The sequence below is a fragment of the Halichoerus grypus genome, chromosome 13 (assembly GCF_964656455.1).
Source record: "Halichoerus grypus chromosome 13, mHalGry1.hap1.1, whole genome shotgun sequence".
Lineage (NCBI taxonomy): Eukaryota > Metazoa > Chordata > Mammalia > Carnivora > Phocidae > Halichoerus > Halichoerus grypus.
The window spans coordinates 76784269-76811310 of NC_135724.1; the positions used below are offsets into that span (position 1 = coordinate 76784269).

At 52.9% G+C, this 27042-nt stretch overlaps 1 protein-coding gene across 6 annotated transcripts in view; it reads right to left on the bottom strand.

The window, feature by feature from the left end:
* Positions 1-27042, bottom strand: part of KIAA1671 (KIAA1671 ortholog) — a 188978-nt gene that overhangs the window by 18430 nt on the left and 143506 nt on the right. For all 6 annotated transcript variants that reach the window (XM_078060842.1, XM_078060841.1, XM_036105200.2 and 3 more), the window contains one exon: positions 2329-2447. In XM_078060842.1, coding sequence (XP_077916968.1) covers positions 2329-2447 — 119 coding nt within the window. The remainder of the gene's footprint in view (positions 1-2328; positions 2448-27042) is intronic.

Sequence of the window (27042 nt, forward strand, 5' to 3'; positions counted from 1 at the left end):
GGGGAGTTTTCCGCATGGTTCCGTTCATTCATGCATGCATTCAGTCAAGATTTACTGAGCACTTACTACGTGCCAGGCACTGCTTCCCACTGAGTCACTGAATCCTCTCCCCAATCCTGAGAGGCCGCCACAATGCTATCACGTAGGATTAGCCCCAGGAAGTTAAATATTAACCTCGCTAAAGACGAGGAAACCAAGGCACAGAGATGTGAAGTGGCTTTGCCCAAAGGGGCAGAACTCACTCCGGAATCCATGCCCTTGACCCTCTCTGACTTCTGGGATTTCTTCCCATGGTAATGTATTTAAGTACGGCTCGGATAACTGGAACCACATAAGACAGAAATGTAAAAATAAGTTAAGTCATTATGCTAAAAAGCACTCCGCATTAAAAAGACACCAAAGTCAAGAGCATGGGAGAGCCAGCCCTGAGGAAGGGCAGCCGGGCACGGGACACCACCTCCTGAGAGGAGGGTCTGCCCTGGAAGCAGGGCCGCACCCCTGCCCAGAACCTATCCTGGTGCTTCACGGCGGGAGCACATCCAAGCTCTGTCCGCCCTGGGATGATTTTATTACTCGGAACAGGCAGGATGTGGGGGTGCGGGGTGGGACTGAAGCAAACCCCCCACCTCCGCCAGACAAGAGGCAAATACCACCGAGGAGGCAGCAGATGGCGCTGCTGACCAGGGCTGGGGACGCGCGACTGCGGGACGGGCCAGGGAGGGGGCGCTGCAGTACCTCCGGGGAACAAAAGGGGGCGCCCACCCACAGGAGCGGCCCCAGGTCCCAGAGGCCAGCTGGGGGGAACGGAGGCTCAGGAGGGGGGCAAAACCGAGACGCAGGCCTCCGGACTCAGAGTCCAGAGGGCTCTTGCAGGAAATCTAAGTGAAGTCTAGTGGTATTTAAGGACGCTCATTAACGGCACCCACGTCACGGGTTCGGCGAGAAAAGGCTTTCACGGGTACCACACGGGTATCACCTTTGCTTCCTTTTGTCTTCTTCGTACCCATTTTCAATTCCATCCACCTCCATCCGACTTTCACATCGTCGGCTGTGGGACATAACCCAGTAGAGGCTTGTGACGACCACTCCCGGCTGGAAGCGCCGGGGAAGCAGGTGGGGGACCTGGGGTTGAGTCCGCCCGATCCCTGGGCATACCAACCACAGGCGAGGAAACGACTCGCACAGACACGGCCAGCACAGGGCCATGCCGGAGGCAACCCAGGTCTCTCGGACTTCAAAAGACCACGCAACCCTGACCGTGGTGGCGTGACCACGCGATCCCAGGGCCCTGGGCTAGGGAAGACGTGAGCTGAGAACACGGCAGTGTCCACCCCATGTGTCCACGAAGCCACTCCTGTGCTCGATCCCACCCCAGGGGGAGAAGAAAAATTGTACTTTTAAAACAATGAGCAGGGGCCAGGAGCAGGTGCTCCTACTACGTGCCAGGAAATATGCTAATTGCCCACAGGTTCCCCTGCCAACAACCCCGTGTGGTGGGCTGCCTCAGCCTTCACCTCTGCAAGATGGGGCAACAGGATTAGACGTTAACACATTTACGTGCTTACAACAGTGCTTGGCACGTCCGCTCAATAAAGCCCGGCTGTTTCTACAAGCATCATTCCCTTCCTACAGGGGACGAATGTCAACTCTGGAAGGCATAGAACTCAGTTACCCAGAGTCCCATCGGCAGCTGGGGTGGAGCCGGAATTCGGGGCTGCCTGCCTCCTGTATCGGGCAGACATCTGAGGGCCCTACAGGCCGTCAACTGGGGCGATGTTAAATGCAAGGCAGCTTATGAAGCAACATGTGGGGCATGCTCCTCTGTTTGTAAACACACACGGACTTACTGAAAAAAAAAAGTCTAGACAGACATCTAGCAAGAAGCATCAGTGCCCTCATTAATGACCCGTGCGCTGGGGTTACAGGTTTTTTCATTTTCTTTGTACTTCCTTTCATCGTGGCCAAATACACATAACGTCAAGGTGACTATCAGTGACGTTGAGCACGCTGACCGTGTGGTGTAGGCACGACCACGATACAGTTCTAGGACATCTTCCCAAAAGGAAGCCTGGCGCTTAACCCACCCCCAGCCCCTGGCACCTAATCTACTCTCTGTCTCTATGGATTTACCTATTCTGGACATTTCGTATATCCTTTTAAAATAATTTTTTTGTACTTTCTAAATTTCTTTTTTTCGGACAAGAATGGATTACGCTGCTACCTACAGACAACACAGGTTCGAGGAATATAGAAATGAGGGGGCACGTGGGCCACGCTGCCTTCCATCCAGACGCCCCACCCTGCAGCCGGGAGCCCCGCAGGCCCTACCTCTCCCCGCTCTGGCGCTGGTCTGTCCATGTCCCATACTGGCTGTCGGCTTCCTGCACGAGGGTGTCGGTGTCCTTGGCCTCGGGGGGCCGCCTGGAGAAACACTGCTTCAGCTGGTCCTGCAGAGACAAGCCAGAGGGGAGAGATTTCCATCAGGGGAAAATGCTCAGAACCTGGTGTCCCGGCTGACACAGATCACACGGCATTGCCCCCGGCTCAAACCCGCCCCAGCTCTCTACTGTGCTTAGAGGCCGGTGCAGATGTCTGGGGTGGGCATTAGGGTGACCAACTGTCCCAATGTGCCCAAGACACCACAGGAGGCAGGACGGTCAGTGTTAAAGGCAAGCAAGCTGGGATGAAGGCGTCACCCGTGCAGGGTCCTGCTGGGCACCATGCTGCCCATCCTCAGTGCCCCTCTGTCCGCCTAGCACCGCATGCAGGACCATCTTCTCTCCATCTTGGGTCTCCCAGGACTTGTCCACCTGGTTAGGGCACTCCCTCAGCTGTCCCCCGCCCCCGGGTTCCCACCACCACCGCGCTTCCAACACAGCATCCGTGGAGCATTTAACTGTGCCCAGCTTTTTTTTTTTTTATTGTTATGTTAATCCCCATACATTACATCATTAGTTTTAGATATAGTGTTCCATGATTCATTGTTTGTGCATAACACCCAGTGCTCCATGCAGAACATGCCCTCCTCAATACCCATCACCAGGCTAACCCATCCTCCCACCCCCCTCCCCTCTAGAACCCTCAGTTTGTTTTTCAGAGTCCATCGTCTCTCATGGTTCTTCTCCCCCTCTGATTTCCCCCCCTTCATTCTTCCCCTCCTGCTACAGTACAACCCAGTGATCTCTCCCCCTGCTGAGCTCTTCCTGCCTACCCTGGACTCACTGTTGTACCAGGTAAAGTTCGACATCGAAGTTATTTACTCCATAGAAATTTACTGAGCGCTTACTATGTGCCAGGCACCAGGGAACTGGGCTTGGTGGCAGGGGGGTGGGGGTGGGGGTCACGGCACAGACGAAGCCCCTCAGAGTCTGTAACTTAGCACGAGGTTGGGATGTTCTATCATCTTTGCTCACACTCCACGCCTTTTTGCAGCTTCTACAAAACCGTTTTTGGCGGAACAAGCCTGTGTGGTCCAGGGGAACGAACCATTTGGGGATACTTGTGTACCCCGGGATGCTCAAGGGGGTGCTGTGGGAGGGGTGTGTGCAAGGACAGGAATTCAGAATTAAGCCCTCAGCCACCTCTGATAAACAGCCACGCTCGAGGACCCCAATAACACCTTAATGTCCAAACAACCCAACACCACTCACTGCCCACAGAACACTGTCTCTAGTCACCAAAAGAATATATGTTTGTTGTAAAACATTTAGAAATTCTAGAAACGCACAAAGAGAAACGCTTTAAAAATACCCGTCACCCATGGACAATACTCTGGCACAGTCCTGCCCGGAATTTCCCCTGGGTCACTTCATCCAGATCCTCACCTTTAAATGGCTGAAGAAGATCCCACTGGATGGACTCAGTGCCATTCATGGGACCAATCCCCAAGCGCTGGGCATTTAGGTTGCTAAATATTTTTCCCTATTCTAAACAACATGACGAACATCCTTGAGGCTCAAGTGACACATCTCTGTGATTATTCCCCACAAGAGAGATTCCTAAGTACAGAATCACCAGGTCAAGGGGTGGCCTATTTTTAAGGCTTTGGCTCCTGATGAGTGAGCGGGCCTTGGGACAGGCTGCCCAATCGCCAAGCCCATGGGCAGTGTGTGTGTGTGTGTGGGGGGGGGGGTGGTGGTGGTGTATGAATGCTTTAGGGATGAAGTCAGTCTCCACTCAGGGAAACTCGGGAGGTTTTTGCCTTGAAAGATCACCTGACAGTCTCAGACGCCCGCACCCTGAACAGAATTCTCCCTGGCACCCAGGAAGAGAAGTGGTCATCTGCTCATGCTCCCAGTTAAAATACTGTTTTTCAAAGATGTCACAGAATCGGGCATTCCCTAACTTAATCCCCTACATGGGTCAGATTCAGAAGCCAGAGGGTGGGGACTCAGGGGTTCCTTCTGGTGGGCTTGGCATTGCTGCCCTGAGCTCCTGCAAGGGGCTTGGGTGTGTCCCCCCCCAACCCCATGCTAAGATCAGCAGGAGGCATGGGGTTGACAGCTCTGGGTCGCGGCTCAGGGGAAGGGGAGTCCTTGTCTCTGCTCTGCTCCTGCTGTGTGGCCTGGCATTCAAGCCTCACTCTCCTATTAGAAAAGCAAGGGTTGTTGTGTGGCTTCAAAGAGGTCTCTGGAAATCATTCGGCTTAGGAGCCAGGAGCCAGGTATCAGAACCATTTTCTTTCTTTTTTTTTTTAAAGATGTAAAAAAGATTTTATTTATTCATTTTGAGAGAGAGAGAGACAGACAGACAGAGAGAGCACAAGCAGAGGGAGAAGGAGAAGCAGACTCTCCGCTGAGCAGGGAGCCTGATGCGGGGCTCGATCCCAGGACCCTGAGATCATGACCTGAGCCGAAGGCAGACACTTAACCATCTGAGCCACCCAGGCACCCCAATCAGAACCATTTTCATAGTCCTCTCCCCACCGGGGGACGGGGGAATCTTTCAGTACTCAGGGATGGAGGAAGGGAGGTCCAGGTGGGGCCTCTGGAAATAGGAATGGCAAGGTGGGTAGGATGCTGAGGGTGGACTCAGGGCGGGAGGCAGGCAAGTTGCTTTCTGGCCTCCTTCAGATGGCCTGGAGGCAAGGGAGCCGGACATTAATGGTGTTCAGCAACCACAGGTGGGTTTCCATCCATCCCTGTCTGTGGGCCCTCCTGCAGAGGTTTAGGATTCGCGCACAGGGGTGTGGGACCCCCACGGGCAGGGATGCATGCCTTCTGCCTCCACCGCCTACCTAATGCCACACTTCAGATTCCCAAGGGTAGCACACCTGACTCCTCTCTCCCTCACTCCCCCAGTCCTTCAAAGTCTCCTTCCGGAACTTTCTGTCCAGCCTCGGCCAGCTCCAGGGTCTCCCTGCCTCCCTCACTTTCGGTTCTTCCCATGACACTTCCCAAAACCAAAATCTGGGCCTGAAGGGTCCCTGCCAAAGCCCTTGAATAGCCCATATCCCTCAGGGTGAAGTCCAAGCACCTTAAAAATGGCTTGTGGGACCTTCATCAATGGGGCTCTTCCCCCCGCCCCGCCCCATCCCCTGCCCCTTCCAGGCCCTTCCACTAGCTGTGCCACCCTCATGTGCCCCAGGCCACTCACTCTCTCTCACCTCCAGACCTGCTGGAGCAGCCGCTACCTTCTGGCTATCCTTCAGATTTCAACTTTGATGGCTCTTCTTCCAGGAAGCCCTCCCTGAACCATCCCCTAGATCTCAAGTCTCTCTATCCGTGCTATTCAAGATGATAGCCGCTAGCCACATGTGGCTATTCGAATTTAATTTAAATTTGTTCAAATTTAAAAATACGAAGAATTCAGTCCCTCAGTGGCACTAGCCACTCCAAGGGTTCCACAGCCCCATGGGGCTACCACAGTGAACAGCACAGCTACAGAGTATTCCCATCGCTGCAGAAACGTTCTGGAGGATGGCACTGCTGTACAACTTCCCACAATATAATAATTATAATTGACCTGTTTCTTTCCAGTCTCCCTTGGACGAGCACTGTTTCTGGATCCAGAATGTCTGGATTCATTACATAGTAGCTGTGTGATGTTGGGCAAGTGACTTCACCTCTCTGTGCCTTCGTGTCTGGACAAAGCAGATGTTAAGTATTTGGCTGAATGCCATACTCTTTAACACAGACCCCCTAAGTTTGGAGTAATTCAGGGATTAGGATGATCTAAGGGAATTCATCTTATAAATAAGGCTTAAGAAAGCAAACCGTTTATCAGCACTTTCTCCGGTGAGTATCCTGGTAACCTTGTGTGCGCTGCAAATTATTCATGCCTCCTCCCTCTGGCAGACCCTGGCAGCTCTTCAAATCAAGCGAGACTTGAGCTTTGCTACCAGGGTTAGGAGGCCTTGAGATCAACCACCAAAGGGCCCCAAAACTCTTCTAGAAAAGTCAGATTTGTAACTAGCTCAAAGGCAGGATATTCTTCCAATTCAGTTTTGCCTCAGAAGCTGCTACAAAAACCCTCACCGTCCGCAGGCAAGTAGATACCGACCGGGTCGTCTGAACACACACCTGATAAACTCACGATGAAGACGCACCCATCTGAGGCACACAGGTGTCCCGGGGAGTCCCCTGTCTGGAACATGAGCCAGGCTCTCGTGATGTGCACCCATGATTGATAGCCACCCAATGCCCACCCACACTGCAGTTGTCATTTGTCACAAGAGAATAATCAAATCGTGTCCTTTAAAGCAAGAAGGACTCTTGAGTTGATTCAGTTGACCATTTTCATATGAGAAACTGAGGCATAGAGACAGGAATTGCTGTCTGGCTCTTAGTTCTCCCAGTGAAGAAGAGGCAGCACTGGGACACCGAGTTCCTGTCCTGGAGGTCCTTCCAGCCCCCAACATCCACCTGCCTCTACCTTTCCTGATGCTTTGAGAGGCTCTGAGGAGGAAGTGTCTATTACAATGGGAAAATGTACATGAGAATGCTCTTAAAAACTTCAACAACTTGGCAGGTTTAAAAACCACTTGCTCAGCCCAGTAGCTCACCAAACCCCAAGCCTCTGGTGGGTGACGACCTTGCGTCAGCCCAGAGCCCATAATGGATAACTTCGTAACAGCCGTGCCGGGGAGACCAGGCTAACACAGGCCTTTAAGGGCTGTGTTTAAACACGCCGTAACACGCATCCTGAAACTTAAAACATGCATAACCCTCGACTCAGCAATTCTGGTTTCAGAAATTTATCTCAAGAAAATCATTAGACATGCCTGCCAAGATCTATGAACACGGATGCTCCCTGCAGGGGAGCAAATATTGCAAAATACTGGGAATATCACTGCAAAATCCTGGAGACATCACTGCAAAATCTTGGAAATGACCTAAACGTCCAATAAGATGGGGATCGGTGAAATGCAATACGATATATCCATACAAAATAAACACAGCCAAAAGAATATTTACTATCAGAAAAAGATATCCATCTTATACTAGCAAATGTGAAAAAAAAAGGTAATGCGACAGCACGTGTGTGTGTTATGAGACCAGTTTTGTAAAAATGCATAAATGTATAATGAGCACAAGCAAAGGAAAACTTCTGGAAGGCCCCCCAGCAAACCGTTACCAGTGGCACCATCCATGGGGAGTAACGGGCAATTACTGATGATGACTTATGTAGCATCTGAACTTGTAGTTTTATATCCCACTATAATCAGACAGTACCATCAAAATCAAATAAAATTTATTAAATCACACCTCTAATACGATCATATTGTACACACCATGAATGGAGAACAAATCAGAAATCTTCACTTGTTAATCTGTATCAGAACCCAGCAAACTTTTTCTCTACAGGGTCAGATAGTAAGTATTTGGGGCTCTGTGGGCCCAGTGAGTCTCTGTCCCGATGACTCAACTCTTGCCAGTTACAGACAATATGGGAGGGTGCGTGGTTGTGTTCCAATAAAACTTTATTAACAAAACAGGTGGCTGGCTGGATGTGGCCCACAGGCAGCTTGCTGGTCCCTGACCTCTACCCTTTGGAGTACCAGCTGCATGAAAACGGGGGCCGTTCCATCCAGTGCTGCACGCCAGCACTGAGAACAGTGCCTGGCCTATGGTAGTTGTTGAATGAATATTTGTTGGAGGACAAGTGTTTCCAAAAATAACTTTTTTTTTTTTTTTTTTTGCAGTGAGTAGGTGTGAGCTTCTAAACCAGAAAAGGCGATGCAGTTAGGGAGGGGGCAGGGAAAAGAGAAAATATGGCACCTGTAGGTATTCTGGGGCGTCTGACACATCTGCCTGGGACAGAACCGAGTCAGGACGGCGCTCCGCTGACAGAGCAGTTTTGAGCAATTCAAGATGTGCATCCCCTCCCCAGTCGGCAACTCTATACTCCCAGCTGTGCGGGGAGGCTGGCTGGGTGACACCTGCTGGGTCTCTGCCCCTGAGGGCCTGCAGCCCTTCCTCTTTCCTGCTCAACTCCGTCTTGCACAACAGCTGAGAAGAAACAGTAATATCGAGGGCTGATACTCCTGGTGCTGGTAATGTGCCCTTCATCTTGCCATCTGATGGTCCCAAACAACCCTATTCGGGAGGAATGCCACGGACCCATTTTACAGGGGAGGAGACTGAGGCCCGGGGAGGCAACCTGACATGCCCAAGGTCATGCAGTTACAAGGTGTGGTGGAGCTGGGATTTGAACCTGGGTTAGTCTGACGCCCAAAGCCCGTGCTGTGTCTCCCGGCTCTGGCTTGACATGGAGAGCTTGTCGGGTCCTCCATGATCATTTTACAGATGACAAAACCAAGGCCTGGAGACAGGGAGGAAGTGCCTGGCCGGGCCTGGCATCCAGGTGTCACAGCTCCCTGTCCTGTGCCAGCCACCGCACAGTCCATCTCTAGTGGCGCCCGTCATGGGGTCTCAGACCCAGGAAGGGGAGGAGGAGGGGGAGGCGGCCAGCCAAGGATGGGCTGGGTCCCTCAGTTTGTCACATCCACTCTGTGCGCCCCAGTCCAGGCTCTTTTCTTAAGAGCACTGTCCATCTTACCGCAGCCTGCTCTGAATCCTGAGGTCCAGGGCCCGCTCTCCTCGCTGCGTCTGCTCCCCCTCACCGCCCCTCCCCTGCGGCCACAATGACGCCCCTTCACACCACAGGCCTGCACCTGCGCTCTTCCCTCTGCCCAGGATACCCCTCTGCCTGGCCAAGTGCTGCCCCCAAGCGTCAGCTCGTGGGGTGGCTCCCCTATAGCCCAAGTCCCGAGTCCCGGCTGGAGTCCTCTCTCTGCGAGGCCTGACCCTGGCTGGGGCTTCCCATCACTTGTATGATTCGTGGGATGCCTGTCTGTCCCAGGACAAAAAAATCTCCCGGACCGGGCGAGTTGCATTTCCTCACCTTTGGATTCACAGTGTTATTTGCAGTGCCTGGCACTTAGTAAGTGCTCAATAAAGCAAACGGGAGGAGAGAGGGAAGGAGGGAAGGGAAGGAGAGGAGAGGAAAGACGGGAGAGGGAAGGCAGACAGGCCAGAAGGAACTGGACGGGGGGCGGGGCCAGGCAGCGCCCTCAGAGTGCACCCAGTGCTTTCAGCAAAACCTCACACGGTGTCCCCTCCCTGCGGCTCCTCACAGCCCACCATGCCACCTCGGGCTACAGCACACTGCCCAATGGCGGGGGGTGGCGCCCCCAGGGGAAGTCGGTACGACAGTACCATGCCAGGTGCCGACCCCTCTCAATGGGCTCCAAGAACAACAGTGCAGCCATGGCCAGCTATGGCCAGGTGTGGTGGCCTGGATCGGGGCCTGCCTCAGGGTGCGGGCCAGTCACCTGGCTGCAGTCCACTCGGGACACGCCACGGGCTTCACTCAGGGGGGCATGAGGTCATCTCTGGGGTGGGTGGCAAGCTTGGGGTGGAGGAGGGAGGGTGGAGAGAGCAAAGGACAGACAGACAGACAGGCAAACGGACGCAGAGAGAGCAGCAGTGAGAAGAAAGACAGACAGACACACCAGAAAGAGTGACCGAGAAGTGGAGGAGGGGGGTCCCGCCTGGACTGCGGCTCTAGGTGCCACCCACAGACACACACCTGTTGCAGGACTCCATCCCCTGACCCAGGCTCATGGGCCCAGCTCCTTGTCTCGGCTGTGGCTTGCCTCTCTTGACCACCTCGAGCAAGTCCCTCCCTTCCCTGAGCCTCAGCCTCCTTTCTCGGGGAGTCGGTGGCCAGGGATGGAAGGTCTCAGTGGCCCTTTGCAGCCTGGCAGCTAACCTTTGCCACTTGCTGGCGTCCTGTGTCCACCAAGCACGCCTGTGTGAACTGCCCACTGCTTCCCAGCGGAGAGGGTTCGGTTACTCCCCGTGAAACCAGTGGGTCACACCTCCAACAGTTTCGCCCACCTAACTGACGAGGACATGATGCTCTTCACGCTTTGAGGGCTTGAATAAAACCAGTTGTCATCAACACTCTATGGATAAGCGAACAGTCCCTGGTGATTAGCAACCAAAACCACAAACTTTTAGGTTGCAGATGCGAAATGAACCTACCCCACCGAGGCTCTGTCTGGGAGGCAGGACAGGTTCTAAGGTTGGGCAGAGAGGGGCATACCCAGCCCTGCCTTTTGCTAGCTGTGACCGAACATCTCCGAATCTTGACTTTCCCATCTGTATGATGGGGATGGGGAGGATGCTTGGGGGGTCGGGAGGACTCTGGGAAATGTCTGGCAACAGCTTGCACAGGCCCAGCATGTGGTAAGTGCTGAATGGCTGCAGGTTGGCTTGATGATGATGATGGTGATGTCCACTGGTTTGATTCCCCCAAAAGACACATCATTTTAACAAACACTCTAACAATGTGCAATCAGGCCCTCATGAGGCCCAACAGTCCCACGCCTCAGCTGAGAGCTGAAGCTGCCTAAGCCAGACCCCAGAGTTTTTCCCTTGACCTGGACACGAGTCAGCCACTCCTCTCTGCCACGAAATGCGAGGGGCTGGACCCCAGCTCTGCCCAGCAGACCTATGGCCCTCCAGGGCCAAGCCACCCACCGGGGTGTGCAGGCTGCAAGATGACGGGTCTGACGGAGACATGCTGTCTCCAGGGGACAAGCGCGTCACCCAAAGTGACAGGAACACACATTTGCAGCTGGTGCTCGGGAGGCATGGGCGTGTCTGGTTTTGGCTGGGAATGCCCGCAGGACTCCAGAGCAAGGGCTTCCTGAGTATCCCGTCGGCCGCCGAGGCTATACATAGAAATGACAGCTGGGCTGGGGGGGCCTAGGCTCTCGCCAGCCTCAGAGGCGGGGTTCCCCCAGACCCAAGAAGCCCAGGGGCACCCTGCTCTGATGTCAGAGGTGGGCAAGAGAGAAGTAAGAATTAATGACCGCGAACACTTAAGGAGCACCAACTATGTGCCTGGCACCAAGTCAATTTCTTACGTGGATCATCCAGTTTAATGCCCAAAATAGATACTATCAATGCCCCATTTCCCAGATGAAGAGTAACACCAGACACTTCTATGGCCCTTACTGCCTGGCCAGCTGCCACGCTTTGTCCTTCCTACAACCCTAAGAGGCAGGTACTATTAGTACCCCGCTTTCCAGACGAGAAGATGGAACACAGAGAGAAGCAACTTGCCCAGGGTCCCATGAGTGAGTGGAGAAGACCAGTTCGAACCCAGGTGGTCAGACACCAAGGTTATGGCTTGTTCTCCTGTTGAAATGCCTGTCTGGGAGGCTTCATGGTATAGTCCATCAGCCACTGGCCAGTGCCAGGCCCAGGTTGGCTCAGAGAGTGTCCTTCAAACACAGTTCAGGCATCACCTTCTCTAGGAAGCCTCTCCTGACTGCCTCCATCTGCAGCTGGGCTTTGTCTCTCCTTGGGACCCACAGAGCCCCCTGTGTTCATCCCATCGCAGAACTTAATGGGTTGGCTGTGCTGACTGTTTGACTGTCTCCTCCAAACTGTGAGCTCCCTGAGGGCAGGCACTGGGGTCAGTTCACCCTCAAACCCCAGTGCCCAGCTGAGACAGCACAGTGGTCAAGAAGCAAGTGATAATGGATGGATGGATGGGTGAATGAATCAGTGAACTCAAATGATCCCCTGTCCCCTCCCTAATGTCTACGACTGATATTACTGTTTACTCAAACTCTCTTGACATATCATAGGACTGTCAGTTTATATACGCCCTTAAATTTTAATTTTTATTACTTTTAGACACAAACCTTTGTTCTAAAACACCATGTTCAGGGTGCTGACAAATGGTGAAAGTGGATTCTTTTTTTTTAAGGTGCAAAATAGGGAAGATTGATCCAGGGAAGGAGGACAATCCCCCAAATAATCAGGAACCTTCCTGCAGGGCGGGGCGGGGAGAGGAGCATAGAACATTCTGGAAGTACTGAGATACTCTTTGCATGGAAACAAATTCAGTTTCCCTTTTAAGCCTAAGCTTCTATGAATAAAAGGTGTACAGTTCTAAGGTTAAGATGGGCCCAGGGAAAAGAGAATTGGGGGTTTTTAAAAATGTGTTTAACCCAGGGGCACCCGGGTGGCACAGTTGGTTAAGCGTTCGACTCTTGGTTTCGTTCGGCCCAGGTCATGATCTCAGGGTCGTGAGATCGAGCCCCGCATCCGGCTCTGCGCTCAGCACAGAGTCTGCTTAAGACTGTCTCTCCCTCTCCCTCTCAAATAAATAAATAAATCTTTTTAAAAAATATGTTTAACTCAAATGAAAGAACAGCCATAACATGGAATGCTACTTAATTGTCAAAAATAACTGTTCAAAGAGATAAGGCAGATGTAGACGCACTGATCTGAAACGCCCTCCTTGCCTGTTACACGGGCACGTGAAGAAAGCAGGTGGAGCGGGCTGCCACTTGTGAGGAAAAAAAATATATTCCTATATATGTAAAAACACCAATATATGTGAATATTTGAAAATGTATGGACTACTGGAGAAGGACACAGGAAAACTATAATAACACTTGTCTCTGGAAGGGGAACTGGGGGGTGGGGGAAGGGGAGAGAAGAAGACCTATTTTTTTATTCTACCTCTTTTTGTATTTTGTCACATTTGTGGTTAGTGATTTTTTTTAAAGATTTATTTATTTATTTATTTATTTATTTATTTATTTATTTGATGGAGAGAGAGACAATGAGACCTGGAACACAAGCAGGGGGAGTGGGAGAGGGAGAAGCAGGCTTCCCGCGGAGCAGGGAGCCCGATGCGGGGCTCGATCCAGGACCCTGGGATCATGACCTGAGCCGAAGGCAGATGCTTAACGACTGAGCCACCCAGGCGCCTCTTTAAAAAAATAAACGTTAACCATGTACAGTTCTATATAAATATATAGTTCTCTTAGGCTTCCTAGCATTTCCTCCCCATGGACTGGCTTCCCACCCATCCTGATTTGGCTCCTTTCAGAGGGATTCTTAAAACAACCTAAGCCAAATTTGACATCTTTTTTTTTTTTTTTGAAACATCACACGTCGAAACGTCCCTGTCATGTTTATTTCAGGCTGGAGCGCGACTTGTCAGGTGACAGAATTGTAGCCCTGACACGTAAGTGTGAGCCTGACGAATAGGTGGGAGGCTGGGCGTGTATCTCCCCCACCTTAGGGGCCCGAACCTTCCAGCATGGCTCCCCGGCAGCACACAGCCACCGTCTCCTCCAGGACCTGTGCCGGTGAGCACATTCTGATGTCCCAACATTGCCCCAACACCCCTGGTGACCCTGCCCAAGAGCTATGCACGCGCACACACAAACTCATACACATACGCAGAAATATATGCACGTGCAAATATATACACAAATACATATACACAGATGTGCACAAGACACACATACAAGCGCAAAAACACAAAACATATACACACATACATACGCAGATGCATATACACAAAAACACACACAGGTATATGCACAACACACACACGTACACAGAAAACACATACCACGTGAAAACACATTCAAATACATGCCCACACAAATACACAACTACACACAAACATACAAATACACACACACACACACACACACACACACACTCACACACCCAGGGATGTTCACAGCAGCACTGTTTTTGGTAACAGCAAAAACACAGTGGCCTTTCCATCAGGGCATCTGATGCGTAACCTCGGTCTATCCCTGCAAGGCAATGCCGTGCTGCCATTGAAAACAATGAAGTGGTATTTTACGTGCTGGTATGGAAAGATGTCCAAGCCATTATAGGTAAGGGTAAAAGGAGCAAGGGGCAGAAAAGTCTGCCTTAAATCAGCCCCTTGGCCATCCTGGGCCCCATGATTAACAAAGGTGTCCTATCCCAGGTACTCTGGACCTCAGACAGAGCACGGGAGACGGCACTCCCCTGGGCTCTGGAGTAGTGGGTGACAGAGGGCTTCACGGAGGGCAGGTGACGTGACCTTGAAAAGTAGGTCCGATCTTGGCAGGTGGGGACGAACAGAGAAGGGACTGCAGGTGAGGGAACAGCCTGGAGTAAAGTGAGGCAGGAGGACGCAAAATGTCACCTTCATCAAGAGCCTATTGCGTTGCGGCACGGTGCCCGTCACGGGACAGCCCTGTCCTCCCCATCCAGCCTGCGGAGCACCCTCCTTGCAGAGAAGGGACTGGTGTGCAGAGAAGGGGGAGCACGGAGCACGAATGGGGCACCTCTTCCCCTGCAGCGGGGGCCAGGCAGGGGTAGGGGCCTGGCCTGGAAGCTCGCTGTCATCAACAGGCATGGTGGCTCCCGTGTTGGACACCAGCCCTGGTGGAGGAAGAAAACCAGTCTGGCTGGGCTGACATTCCATCGCCCGGGACAGAGCCAAGGGCTCTGTTTCCTTCTGGGGCCCGGCCCAGCTTGTGGCTTTGTTCAAAGACCCTGGCCAGGACTCGGGGTGCTGGCTGTTCTCACTCAAAGCTAGAACCGTCCCCCGCTTCCCAATCCTGCCCTGGATAAGCCAGAGGCCCTGGAAAAAGCCCCCACTCGGGGCAGAACTGCCCCCTGCGGTCTTCCTGTCTGCTCAGCACATGACTCACTGGGTCCCCAGCTGGTGAAAGCACTCACAGCCTCCGCTGTGAGCTCCGGGATGTGGGGGTCAGGCTCCGTGCCCCACTCAAAGCCAGCTGATCGGTCGGCGGCAAAACATGGGCACACCGGCAGAGCCCAGAGACCTGTTTGGGCAGACACCACACCTTGGTGAAGCCCACAGACAAAACCACAGACCCATCCTGAAGGAGCCGGGGCCCATGCAGGCTTCCGGGCACACCGGAGAAGCCCCTGGGGTCAGAGCTCACTTGGCGGGGCTTAGGAAGTCCAACCTGGTGACCGTGAGGCCCTCCGAGGCTGCTGAAATGTATGCGCCATGTCCCGCCTCCAGAGGGCCCGTCTCAGGGTGGGGGCCACACCCAGGCACTCGGGCCTTTGGCTTCATCATGGGTGAGCGTTCTGGGGTCGGGTGTTGAGCAACGTGCTTCTTCGCTGCCTCAGCCCCCAGGGGTCCCTCCACCAATCTGTGAAGTGGGTTCTAGTGTCATAGCTCCACGGGGCCCCAGATCCCAAACCCAGGGGTTTAACTGCTGCCCGCCGGTTTCTGTTTCCCAGGCTCTGGTGTCATATGAGACCGCACCAAGAATAGCCAAGAGGCCAAGGCCCAGGAAGGGAGCAGGCAGATTAGGCCTCAGAGAAGGGGGCAGGGGTGGGGGATGAGGGAACAGCCCTGGCATAGCACGGGTAGGAGAATTTCCACCCCCCTAGTCCTGCTGGGCCTGCCCTGCACCCCGACCTGACCTGCCTCCTCAGCTCAGCACAGAGAAGGGGTCATCAGGGCTCAGACAGACCTCCTAGGCCGTGCCTCTTATGAGCTGTGCGCCCTTAGGTGGGTCACTGTCTCAGAGCCTCGATTTCCCCCTCTGTAAAATGGGGGTCATCACCGGGGTTGTGTCACTGGGTTAGGATATCATCCAGGGGCTCTGCTGCCAGGCAGACCCCCTTGGGCCAACAGTGGCTCCCTGCTGGGCCCCATTCTCTACAAAACCACCACCAATGAGGAGAGAGGCAGAGAAAACACCATGTCCACTGCACAAGCCGTGGGATCTGAAAGGGGGCTCAGAGGTGGCCAGGAGCTTGCCCAGGACAAGCACTTATTTAGCACCTACTATATGCCAGCACTCTGCTAAGGATGCCCAGGCTGCCTCAGGCATCTGCCCAAGGGAAGCTTAAAATTGAGCGGGGATGTGGACATGTAAGCAGATCATTTAGACAGGGTGCATGTAGGAAAGGCAATGGACTAAAATGGATGCAGCACAGAGGAAGTGCATGGGGGAGGTCAGGAAGGCTTCCTGGAGGCTGTGACTCTCGAGTCAAGTCTTTCCTGAGGAGTAGGAGTTAGCCAGGGGAAGGAGAGAGGCGGTTAAAGCAAAGGCACAGGTGTGTGATGCAACAAGGAAACTCCATGGGGCACAGTATTTATTCCTTAGGCCTCAAGTCAGAAGTGAGGGAGCGAGGCAGGGGCGGGGTCAGGCGGGGCCTTCAGGGCCTCGCTAAGGGGTTTTTATCCTGGGAGTGATGTAGAAAGCTGGAGGGCTGAGTCAGGGAGGGACAATGTATCCAGCAGAAATCTCATTCCGAGGCGAAGAGGACACCACAGCTGCTGTGCGTAGAATGGACTGGAAGGGGGGCAAGAGAGGAAGCCGGGGGGCCAGTGGGGAGGATGCCCACTGCCACCGTCCCGGTGAGAGACTCCGGGGGCCTGACCCGGGGCACAGCAAAGAGATGGAGAAGCACCAAGCCTTTAAGGAAAATGTAAGGAGCTGAAACTAGCAAGGCGTTGCAGGTGAGAGAGACGATCGGGATGAGCCCTGACTTCCATATTCAGCAGTAGGCTGGGGGGGGACACACACACACACACACACACGGGACTGCCACCAGCAATGGGGCTGGAGAATGTGCTAAGGGTCCCCAGGGTCTGATCTCGGGGAGGGGTGAGGATGAAAGGCCCTGGGGAGCAGGAAGGGGAATGCCAGGAAAGGGGAGGCAACGGGGTCTAAAGCAGAGATGGTGACCAGCGTCCCACAAAATTGACATGTACCTTGCCTCCTCCCTGATGCCTGTCTGCACCTCCAGTGAATTCCTGAGGGCATGGAGAAGCCAAGGGTTGGTTCCTCAGGCCTCTGAGCCTCTGAGGGGCTGGGATGTTAGCTGCAGAGCATGCAAGTCACAGCGATTCAGGGAAGAGATGCCGGGTTGGCAGGTGCTTTGGGGCCACACGGACCTGGACTCCAACCCTGGCTCCCTGGCACTTAGAGGCTGTGTGGCCTTGGGTAAGTCCCTCCACTTCTCTGAGCCTCCGTGATAGCGGGGAATCACTCCCATGTCCAGCACTGATGCCGGCATTTCATGGGCTCATGATCTATGTAAAGGGCTGGGCGCTGGGCCTGGCCAATGGTAGGTATGCAGGAAATGACTGCAATTAGGATGATGCTCGTAAGTCAGAATCATCTCTCTCTGGCTCAGAAACCAGCAGGAGACACAGGGCCAAAGAGGCAGGATGATACAAGGAGCTCTTCGTAATGAGGTGTTTTCAGACTTTGTGGTGTATGGATCACCGCAGTACCCCGACCCTCCCCCCACCCCCGAGGAGCTGGCAGAGTTTATAGGAACTGCGAGATTCTTACAGCAAAGACTACCCTCCTGCTTCCAGAAAATAAGGCCTGATACTCTAAATGCTGTTCTCTGGAGGGTAAACCCAAGCAATTACGGGGGTGAGAGGCACTTGAGACACAGGACACTACAGGGAATCCTGGGGCAGGGCAGAAACCTCAGCTGCAAGCCTTTGTGAGGGTCCAGGGGCAAAAGTCCCAGGAGAGCTGGAAGCTCCTGGGCTGACACCGCTCCCGGGGCTCATGCCGCCTGGAGAAAGTCCGAGCTCCCTGGACACCTGCTATGCCTGCTGCCGGCCACTCCTCCTTGCACAAATCCCGCTTCGCAAGGCTGCACTGTGTGGGACAAGCAGCACCAGCACCTGCTGTGGCCACCTACTGCCTGGAATGCCTGGCCCTACCTCTTCTGCTGGGGAACTCCTACCCTACCTTCAAAACCCCACTCTCCACAGCCCAGGGGAGCACGCAGTCCTTACTCGGAGCTCTCCTAGAGTGCTTAGGACCAGGGCGGCAGGGGTTTGCATCCGCTCTGACTGCCCCCACCCCAAGACAGAGCACCTCTGAGGCTGGGACCGTACTGGGTGCACCTCCCTCTTCCCAGGGCCAAACCCTGGGCCCAGCACAATGTAGGGGCTCTGTGAATGTTTGAAGAAGGAGGCAGGAGAGAAGGAAGGGAAGGAGAAAAGGGAGGAGGGAGGGAAGAAGGAAGGAGAGAAGAATCAAGCACTAGGCTGTGGATAATAGAAAGAAGGTATCCAGGTACTAAAGTACCAGGTACTAAGGTACCACGTTCTAATGTTCTCATCAATAAAAATGGGGACAATAGGGACACCTGGGTGGCTCAGTCGGTTCATCGTCTGCCTTCAGCTCAGGTCATGAACTCAGGGTCCTGGGATCAAGCCCAGCATTGGGCTCCCTGCTCAGCGGGGAATCTCTCTCATCCTCTCTCTCTGCCTCCTCCCCCTTGCTCACACTCTGTCTCCGTCTCTTTCTCTTTCAAATAAATAAGTAAAAATCTTAAAAAAAAAAAAAAAAATGGGGACAAGAGAACCCACCTCTCTAGGCTGTTAAAGATCACATGCAATAATCAGGGCAAATGCCCTGGCACCCAGGAAGCCTGTCCTCCTCTTGTGCATTCGTCTGAGCACCTACTGTGCGCAGGCACTGGGCATGAGGCAGGAAGGTCCCTGCCCTGGGGGAGCTGATGCTCTAGCACGGCAGACAGACCAAATGCAGCACAGACTACAGAGGACAGCGCAAGGGGAGATGTGCGGTGGAGAAAAATAAAGCAGGGCAGAGGCCGAGGAGCTGGGCGGGGGGGGCAAGGGGGGCTGCAATTTTAAACAGGACTGTCGGGGTCAGGGGATGTCTCTCTTCTGAGACATTTGAGCAGAGACCCGAAGGAGGTGAGGGCGACAGCCAGGGAGATGCCCAGGAGGAGGGACAGGCCAGTGCAATGGGCTGCAGACAGGCTATCACGCTAAACACTCTTTTACTACAGATGGTTTTTTTGGCATCTGGCGTGCTGATTTAGGAGTCAAGGCTGAGCATCCCCACCCCCACCCCCATTTCCCCAAATCACATTCTAAGTCTAGCATCCCCACTGCCCACTCTCAAACCTCCAGCTTCCCCAATAAAGACACGAATTGAGCACACAAGTGTTAAGTCCTTACTATATTCCCAAAAGAGGGATATAAGCCTTCATGGGCTGAGCTAGGCCCGGCTCATCCAGTTCCTCGGATGCCAAATAGTCTCCACCTCACAGTGTTCTTCTTTTACTTGCAAACACCAATTAGGCACCAACTGTCTACATGCAAGACTGTTTGCTCGGTGCATTCATAAATGTCATCTCCAAATGTGAAAACCAAATCTGGGGGCTTCCAATATTCTGCTCCCACTGTCAGTATATCCCCTTTTCCAGATGGGGAAACAGGTTCAAAGGGAGGTGACCCACACAGGGACACATAGGAATCAAACCAGGGCAGCCCAGACTCAAGCGTGTTTCCTAGGGTAGCTTCCTAGCCTCTACTTATTTTAAGCAACGTTACAGCAGAGGGAGGCTTGGCCCTGAGAACTGCTATTGTCCCCCAGATGTTTTCATTATAAATAACATTTCAGTGATATCCTGATGAGGCCTCGGGGCAAGGCCGGGAGAGGCAGAGTGATTCTTGAAAGAAGTGCAGGCAAGGGATTTGTCTGAGCAACACACCTTGGGAAAGCTACGTGATATGCAAGTCCAAGTGTTCTGGTGGTGGATCTGAGGTCAGCGGGATCTAGGTTACATCCTGCCTCTGCCCCACACCAGCTGTGTGACCCTGGGCACCTCGCTTCACCTCTCTGATCCCATGCCTGGTTCTGACCACTAGAACTGTTATCATTATCGTTTATACTATTATTACATTCTACCAAACACTGCTGACACGGTCCTATCCGCAAGGGACCTTCCGACCCATGAGAACTTGACGTTCCACAGAGATCACCCACAGAGATAACCTTCTGAGTGCGTCCCTGGGTTTTTTAACACATGCTTTGTAAAGAGAATCGTGTGCACACAGGTGCATCTGTCATGCACACCCCCGGCAAAGGATGGCTGGGCTCCCCCGCCTGAGTCCTCCATCCCTGCATCAGAGCTGCCTGGGACCTCACCTCAGTTTAGGGACAAGGAATGTGCAGCCCAGGCAGGGGAAGTGGGCTGGGCAGGTGACGCAGCTCATGGTGGCAGTGTGCCAAGGGGACATTGGAGTCTCTTGCTGCTGCTGCCCTCCTAGAGGAAGCACAGGTAGGGGGTCACCAGGACCAGTCCCTCCCCATCCTAGACATCCCTAGGCCACGTCCCCGGAATATGTCAGCAGGGCCTCAGTCAGGCTGGGGCCACAATGTGGCCTTGGAGAAATCACGGTCACGGTCACTGCCCAAGGGGCGGGTTGCTGGAGGAGTCTCCTCTTTAAAACCCAGTTCTGCAGCTTGTGCTGCCGATGGGAATGGGAACAATGGATAATTTGGGGGCGGGGGGCGCTGTGGCCACCCTCCACCCCCTCAGGCTTTCCGACACCAAAATGCCGCTAGTCCAATGGTTTTTTAACTCAACCCACCCCCACTGGGGAAAAGAGCCAGTGGCTTTTTTTTTTTTTTAATTCTTCCTCCAGCTCCCTATTTATAGCGTGTTGACAGGCGAGGGATGGTTTCCAGCAATAATTAGGGAACCCACACTGGGCTCCAGGCCTCAGGTGGGCCCTGAGGCTGTCAGGTGGCTCTGGGGACCATCGGGATCCACGCACTGTCCCTAAAGGGAAGAGATTCCTAGCCGCACCCGGACTAAGGCGCCCAGGGTCAAGGGGGACTAAAAAGCAGGTTACAAGGGCATTTCCCCCTGAATTCGGAGGTGACAGGCCTCCCACAGGGGACACACCCTTGCTCCTTCTCTGTTCTCTCATGGAAATCATCAGATATTATTATTAGCCACAGGGGGACCTTGGCAAGGTTGGGGCTAACTAACGGTGAGTGGGGCTTGCACAGGGCTTCCGGAGGAAAGAAGGAGGCTCAGAGTGGGGACCCCTGGTATGCCCAGGCCTGGATTCCAAGTCCCTTGGTCTCCCTGGGCCTCAGTTTCCTCAACTGTACAACAGAGATAACAGTCCCACTCCCTCTACTTGGCTATTGTGAAGACCATCCAAATAGTTGATTTAGGTTTGGCGAGTTTGACTCTCCTCATAGGGGAGGTACGTGACTCTCCAACCCTGTCCCAGCCCAAAGTCCATACTCTTGTTTTGCCAAATCCTAGAACTGCTTTATGAGCTTGCCCAGTGGCCTGGGGGGTGAGGGAATGTCATCTGTTGAACTGGGCCCAACAGAGAGCCAGGGGCCAGGAGTTGGTAGAGAACATTTACCCAAGGGGTCACCGGCCCTTTCAAAGGAGTGTCAGGTGAGCCAGACATGTGTGCAAATACATGTGGTAAGTGCAGATGAGTTTGTCCCGTGGGAGATGATGAAGCAGGGAAGGCTACCCGGAGGAGGGGTCACTGCCAAAAAGTAAAGATGAGGGGCCGGGGGCAAGGGCTTTCCAGCAAGGATCATTCTGCAAAATGGTAAAGGTGGAAAAACCTGAAGCATTTAAAAGCCTAGCTAATAATACCATAAAAAAGGGGTGGTGGAGAGAAAGCATGTGTTGTGCTTGTTAGCCAGGAAGACACGCTCATAATGAATTCCCTCAAAAACTCTGTGATGTACTATTATTACCATTCTCATTTTACAGACAAGGAAACCGAGGTTCAGAGAGGTTAATTCACTTGCCCAAGGTCACACAGCACATAAATGGTGGCACCAGGATAAACCTGGTCCAGTCTAATCCTAAACCAAAGTTTCTAGACCACCAAACTGTCCTGTGTTTTCAGGGCTTTGCTGGGGGTTGGGGGCACATCTGCCTCAGCTGAAGTGCACAGAAAACTGGGCTGAAGGCTGTCAGAGGTGTGAGTCAGTGGCTATGGTTCGACCATGTCCAGGCTCAGGAATCACATCTGTCAGATGAGAAGCTGAAGCCAGATGAGTGGAGGCCAGCGTTTCACAGCCATGATCATTCATAGAAGGGAAGGAAGGGAGGGAAGGAGGGAAGGAAAGACTGACAGGGAGGGGGCTACACTGGGCTGCCAATGTTTTAATCTGCTGCATCAGGACCCACCCCTCCTCCCTAAAAAAACAAAACAAAACAAAACAGTTCGTTTCAAAATGGGTTTTTGGATGATTTTAACACCCTCAAATAATGACAAACATCATTTCCAAATAAAAGGTAGTCCTTTCTGAATGAATGGAGTTTGCTCTTTTTTCTCACACTGGCCGCAGGTGCACATGGGCCCGGGGCTGTCTTTCTGTGGCCTGCTGGAAACTCCATGAGGGAGGGGCTCATGCCAATCACCACCGTCTCCCTGGCACCTTGCCCAGTGCCTGGGACAGGGGAGAAGCTTGAAAAATATTTCATACAGTTGACCCTTGAACAACACAGGTTTAAATGAGCGGGTCCACTTATAGGCAGATTTTTTTTTGTACAATAGAGTACTGTAAATGTCTTTTCTTTGCCTTATGATTTTCTTAATTACAGTCTTTTCTCTAGCTTACATTTTTAAAAAGATTTATTTATTTATTTATTTATTTATTTATTTATTTATTTATTTTAGAGAGAGAGCACACACAAGCAGGGGGATGGGCAGAGGGAGACAGAGAGAATCTCAAGCAGACAGACACTCCCTGCCTCCCCCCACTGCTGAGAACAGAGTCTGAGGCAGGGCTGGATACCAGGACCCTGAGATCATGACCTGAGCTGAAACCAAGCATAGGCTCCTTAACTGACCGAGCCACCCAGGCGCCCCTCCAGCTCACTTTATTGTAAGAACACAGTATATATAACATGTGCTGCCGAAGCGAGCACAAGAATACAGCATACGACACACGTAACATATAAAATATGTGATAATCGACTGCTGATGTTATCAGCAAGGCTTCCGGTCAAGAGTAGGCTGTTCGTAGTTAAGTTCTGGGGGAGTCAAGGGTTATACATGGATTTTTGACTGCACAGGGAGTCAGCACCCCTAACCCCCACGCTGTTCAAGGGTCATCTGTGGATGGATACGGGAGGAAGGCAGGAGGGCAGGGAGAAGACCAGGGCAGACCTCTCCAGCCCGTGGACCGGTGTTTGGAGACCGTATGTCCAGACGACACCAACGAGGATTACTCCCATTGGAGGGTTCCCAGTTTGAGAACCAGAGATGCTGGTAACTCTGCCTCTAAAGGGGGAGGAAGGGTGTCCCTGTTCAGTTTCCAGGTGCGGCATGAGAACAGCTTGGATTTCATCCACCTGGTCTGAAGGGAGCCCACATGCACTGAGCGTGACAGACAACATCCCCCTTGTCTCGGCCCAGAACCCCACAGGCCAAGAGGGCAGCTGGTGCTGGTTCTCAGCTAGAGCTGACTATCCGTGGGGATCATGCGCTCCCTGCAGCGAGAGAACCGGTTTCCTGACCCTTCTGTGGCCTCCAAAATCTTGCTTCTGGCTTGAGAAGGCTCTGGGAAGGGATCGGATTCTGCAACTTGTGCACACTGCTCATTTTGTCCTTCCCATGTAACTGGATATCAGCGCCACCTCAGCCCGCTCAGCGTTCTGACAAATTAGATCCACCGGGTTCCCTGTTGCTAGGCGACCAGAGGCTGCAGCTACAGTGCGCATCCCGCCCCCTGCTGCCCCCCCCCTTCCTGGGACTTGAGTGTGGAGTTCTGGGTGCCGCAGATGTTAAAGGTCTGCCCGCGGAAATGCTTGAGAGAGAAGTTTGCAGCTCACTAATTCTTAATCTTGCACAAATCACCACCATTTTTGTGGTGCTTCCTCGAGACTCCCCCCACTGCAGTCTCCCCCTCGTCCATCCCTATGAAGCAAGGACTATCATTACCCCACTTAAAGCCGGGGGCTGAGGCTTGAGGGGAGAAAGCTAGGACACGGTGGAGCCAAGGGTTCAAATTCACGTCTACTTCTCTAAAGAGTTTGTACAGACTCCTGAACTCATGGTCTGAACAGAATCGCTGGAATTAAGGTCCAGAAGGCTGGCAATTAGAAACCTACTTCGATGAACCACCTCTTTCAATAAGATAAATGTGGGGAGACGTGCATCCCCCTGATCAGCCGTGCTGAGCATCATGGGGAGGGCAGTGAGAGAAGGGATATATCACCCCAAAAGCCCTGGCAGTCGGGGTTTTTCTCTGACAATAGAAGGTACACATTTTTGCTGTGAAATAGAAATATGATCCAGACACAAAGATACGTATTAACAACAGGAAGTTATAAAGAGGAAAATAAAAACCACCCGCAATCCCACCATCAAAAAGAATCACTGTTATTTTAAAATGTGGGCAAATTTACTCCCTGTCAGTTTTTAGATCGTTATTTTACAAAGCTGGGATCAGACTTCAGGGGTGATTTGCCAGGGTGATTATCTGCTTAACGTCTGATTCTTCCCATGCAGCTGAGGAACTCCTAGGCGCCAAGCCCTGTGTCTCATCTGTTTCATCATCTCAAGAGGGGCAGAGGCTCAGAGAGGTGATGCTCTTGTAGGAAGTCACACAGCATGTTTCAGGAAGAGCCTGAAGGAGAGCTCTATTTTTCCAATTCCCCTTCGTTCTCTCCCTCCCATATGTATCTGACCAATGTCCTGAGCAAGAGCTGAACTGTTAATAACAGCAATGACCGTTTCTGGAATGCACACCTTGAAGCAGGCACAATTTCTCACGCCGATTCCCTGCTCAGGAGCCTCCCATGGCTGCCCGTCACGTACAGAACAAATCCCAACATACTCACTGTGTCTGGCTAGGTCCTCCTCACTGCCTTGCACTCCCCACCTCTCCCCCCACCCTCACCTACTGCTGGTGGCAGACAGACTCTAAGGTGCCCCCCTACAGCCCCCACTTTGTGTGACCCCCTCCCCTTAAGTGTGGACAGGACCCGTGACTGACTTCTGACCAACGGAATACAGCAAAGGGGATGGGATGTTCCTCCTGTGATTCGAGTATCTAAGACTCTATCTTGCTAGCTGCCTTGCTCTAGAGATTCTCTCTGCTGGCTTGAGGAAGTCGGGGACCAGGCTGAGAAAGCCCATGTGGCAAGGGACTGTAGGCAGACCCCTCTAGGGGTCTCGGTCCTTCACTGCAAGGGACTGAATTCTGCCAAAGAGCAAAGGGCATGGAAGGGGATCCTTCCCCAGTTGAGCCTCCAGATGAGAGTGCATCCCAGCCACCACCATGATTACAGTCTTGTGAGACCGTAAGAAGAGAGAACCCAACTAAGCTGTGCCTGGATTCCTGACCTATAAAAACCGTGAGAAAACACATCTGAACTGCTGGACGCCAACAGGTCCTTGTGGTTTGTTAGACAGTGGTAGTGACTAAGACAGTGCCCTCGCTCCACGACTCAGCCTCTACCCGCACCCACCCTCTCCCTGCCCCAGCCACAGACCTCCATGGGGCTTCTGAAGCAAGCCAAGCACGGCACACCCCCAACTTAGGGCCTTCACACGTGCTGCTTCCGGTTCTGGAATGTTCTCCCTCCACACACCTGCATGGCTCCATCCTTCATTCAGGTCTCTGCTTGGATGTCCCCTCCTGGAAGAGGGCTTCCCTGACCATCTGTATAAAGTACACGTGCCCCCCATGCCTCTCCACCCCCTGACTTCTCTTTATTTTTCTTTGCCGCACTTGCAAGCACTTGATAAATATCTTGTTGTTATTCTTCATTGTGTCCCTTCCCCAAGCCAACAAGAAAGTAAATTACATGAGGGCGGGGACAGTGTCTATCTCGTCCTCTGACGTACCGTCAGCACACAGTAGTTCCCTAAGAAGCATTTGCTGAAGAGATGAATGGTCTCGTTAAAGCCTTGTAACACCTTCGACAACTGAACAAGTGCTAAGTTATTTTTTAAGAGAAGAGGCGATGAAGGCTCAGAGAGGCAATGTGACTTACTCAAGGTCACACAGCAAGTAGGTAGCAGGCTCAGGATCTAAGCCCAAGTCTGTTGAACCCCCACCTACACACCATACAGCCTCCCCTCCTACCTCCTAGGATTGCCCCCCACCACCACCACCTGCCTCCACCCCATAACCAGGGAGGCCTGCTTCTGATCAGGCTCCACTTCTTGGAACCAGGCTGGAGGCTACAGCCTGCCAAGCCTCCATCTTCCGACAGTCCTCCCAGGTGAGCCACATAAAAAGGGCCTCAACTCCCCTTCCTTACTACGTAACTGCCTCTCTGAGTGCCCCAGGAAATGAGCGTTCCTTTTATAAATATCTTCTGAGCAGCATCCCCAGAATCCCCAGCCAAGAAGAGATGAGCACAAATGCTCAGGAGGCCCCTTAAGACTACGCCTAGACTCCATATTAATTGTTTCTCCACTGCTTCTCAGTCGGGGCCTGGGAGGTGGGGGAGGGGTGGGGAGTGGTACAGCTGGCTGGGACTTCTCTCTGCTTCAGCACTGAAGCCGGCATCCCCTTTCCCCCAAAGGGAAGAACAGGCAGGCCATGGAATTCTCAAGCCCGCAAAGACAGAACATCTCCCTGAGCAATCTAGCACCCTCCCGAGGCGGCCAGGTAATCACAGGCTGGTCTGATCCTGGCTTAGAAGCGCCTGGTCCACAGCCCACCCAGGGTACAGTAGGACCCAAGGGTGAAGGCAGCAACACTTCCGTGGCTCGGAGAAACGCGGGCCTGAATTTCCTTAAGAGAACTCTGGTATTTGAAAGTTGGTTTTCTGCGACAGGGTGGCGGTCTTCTGGGATGAACCGGCAGATGAGTAAGTGGATGGAGAGGTCAGAATTAGAGATTGTGCCGTACTCGAGAATGGGTATGTGGCTGACTCAGGGCCCCTGGACAAATCCAAGAGACAAGGACAGAGTTAATCCGGACGGGTGGCGCAT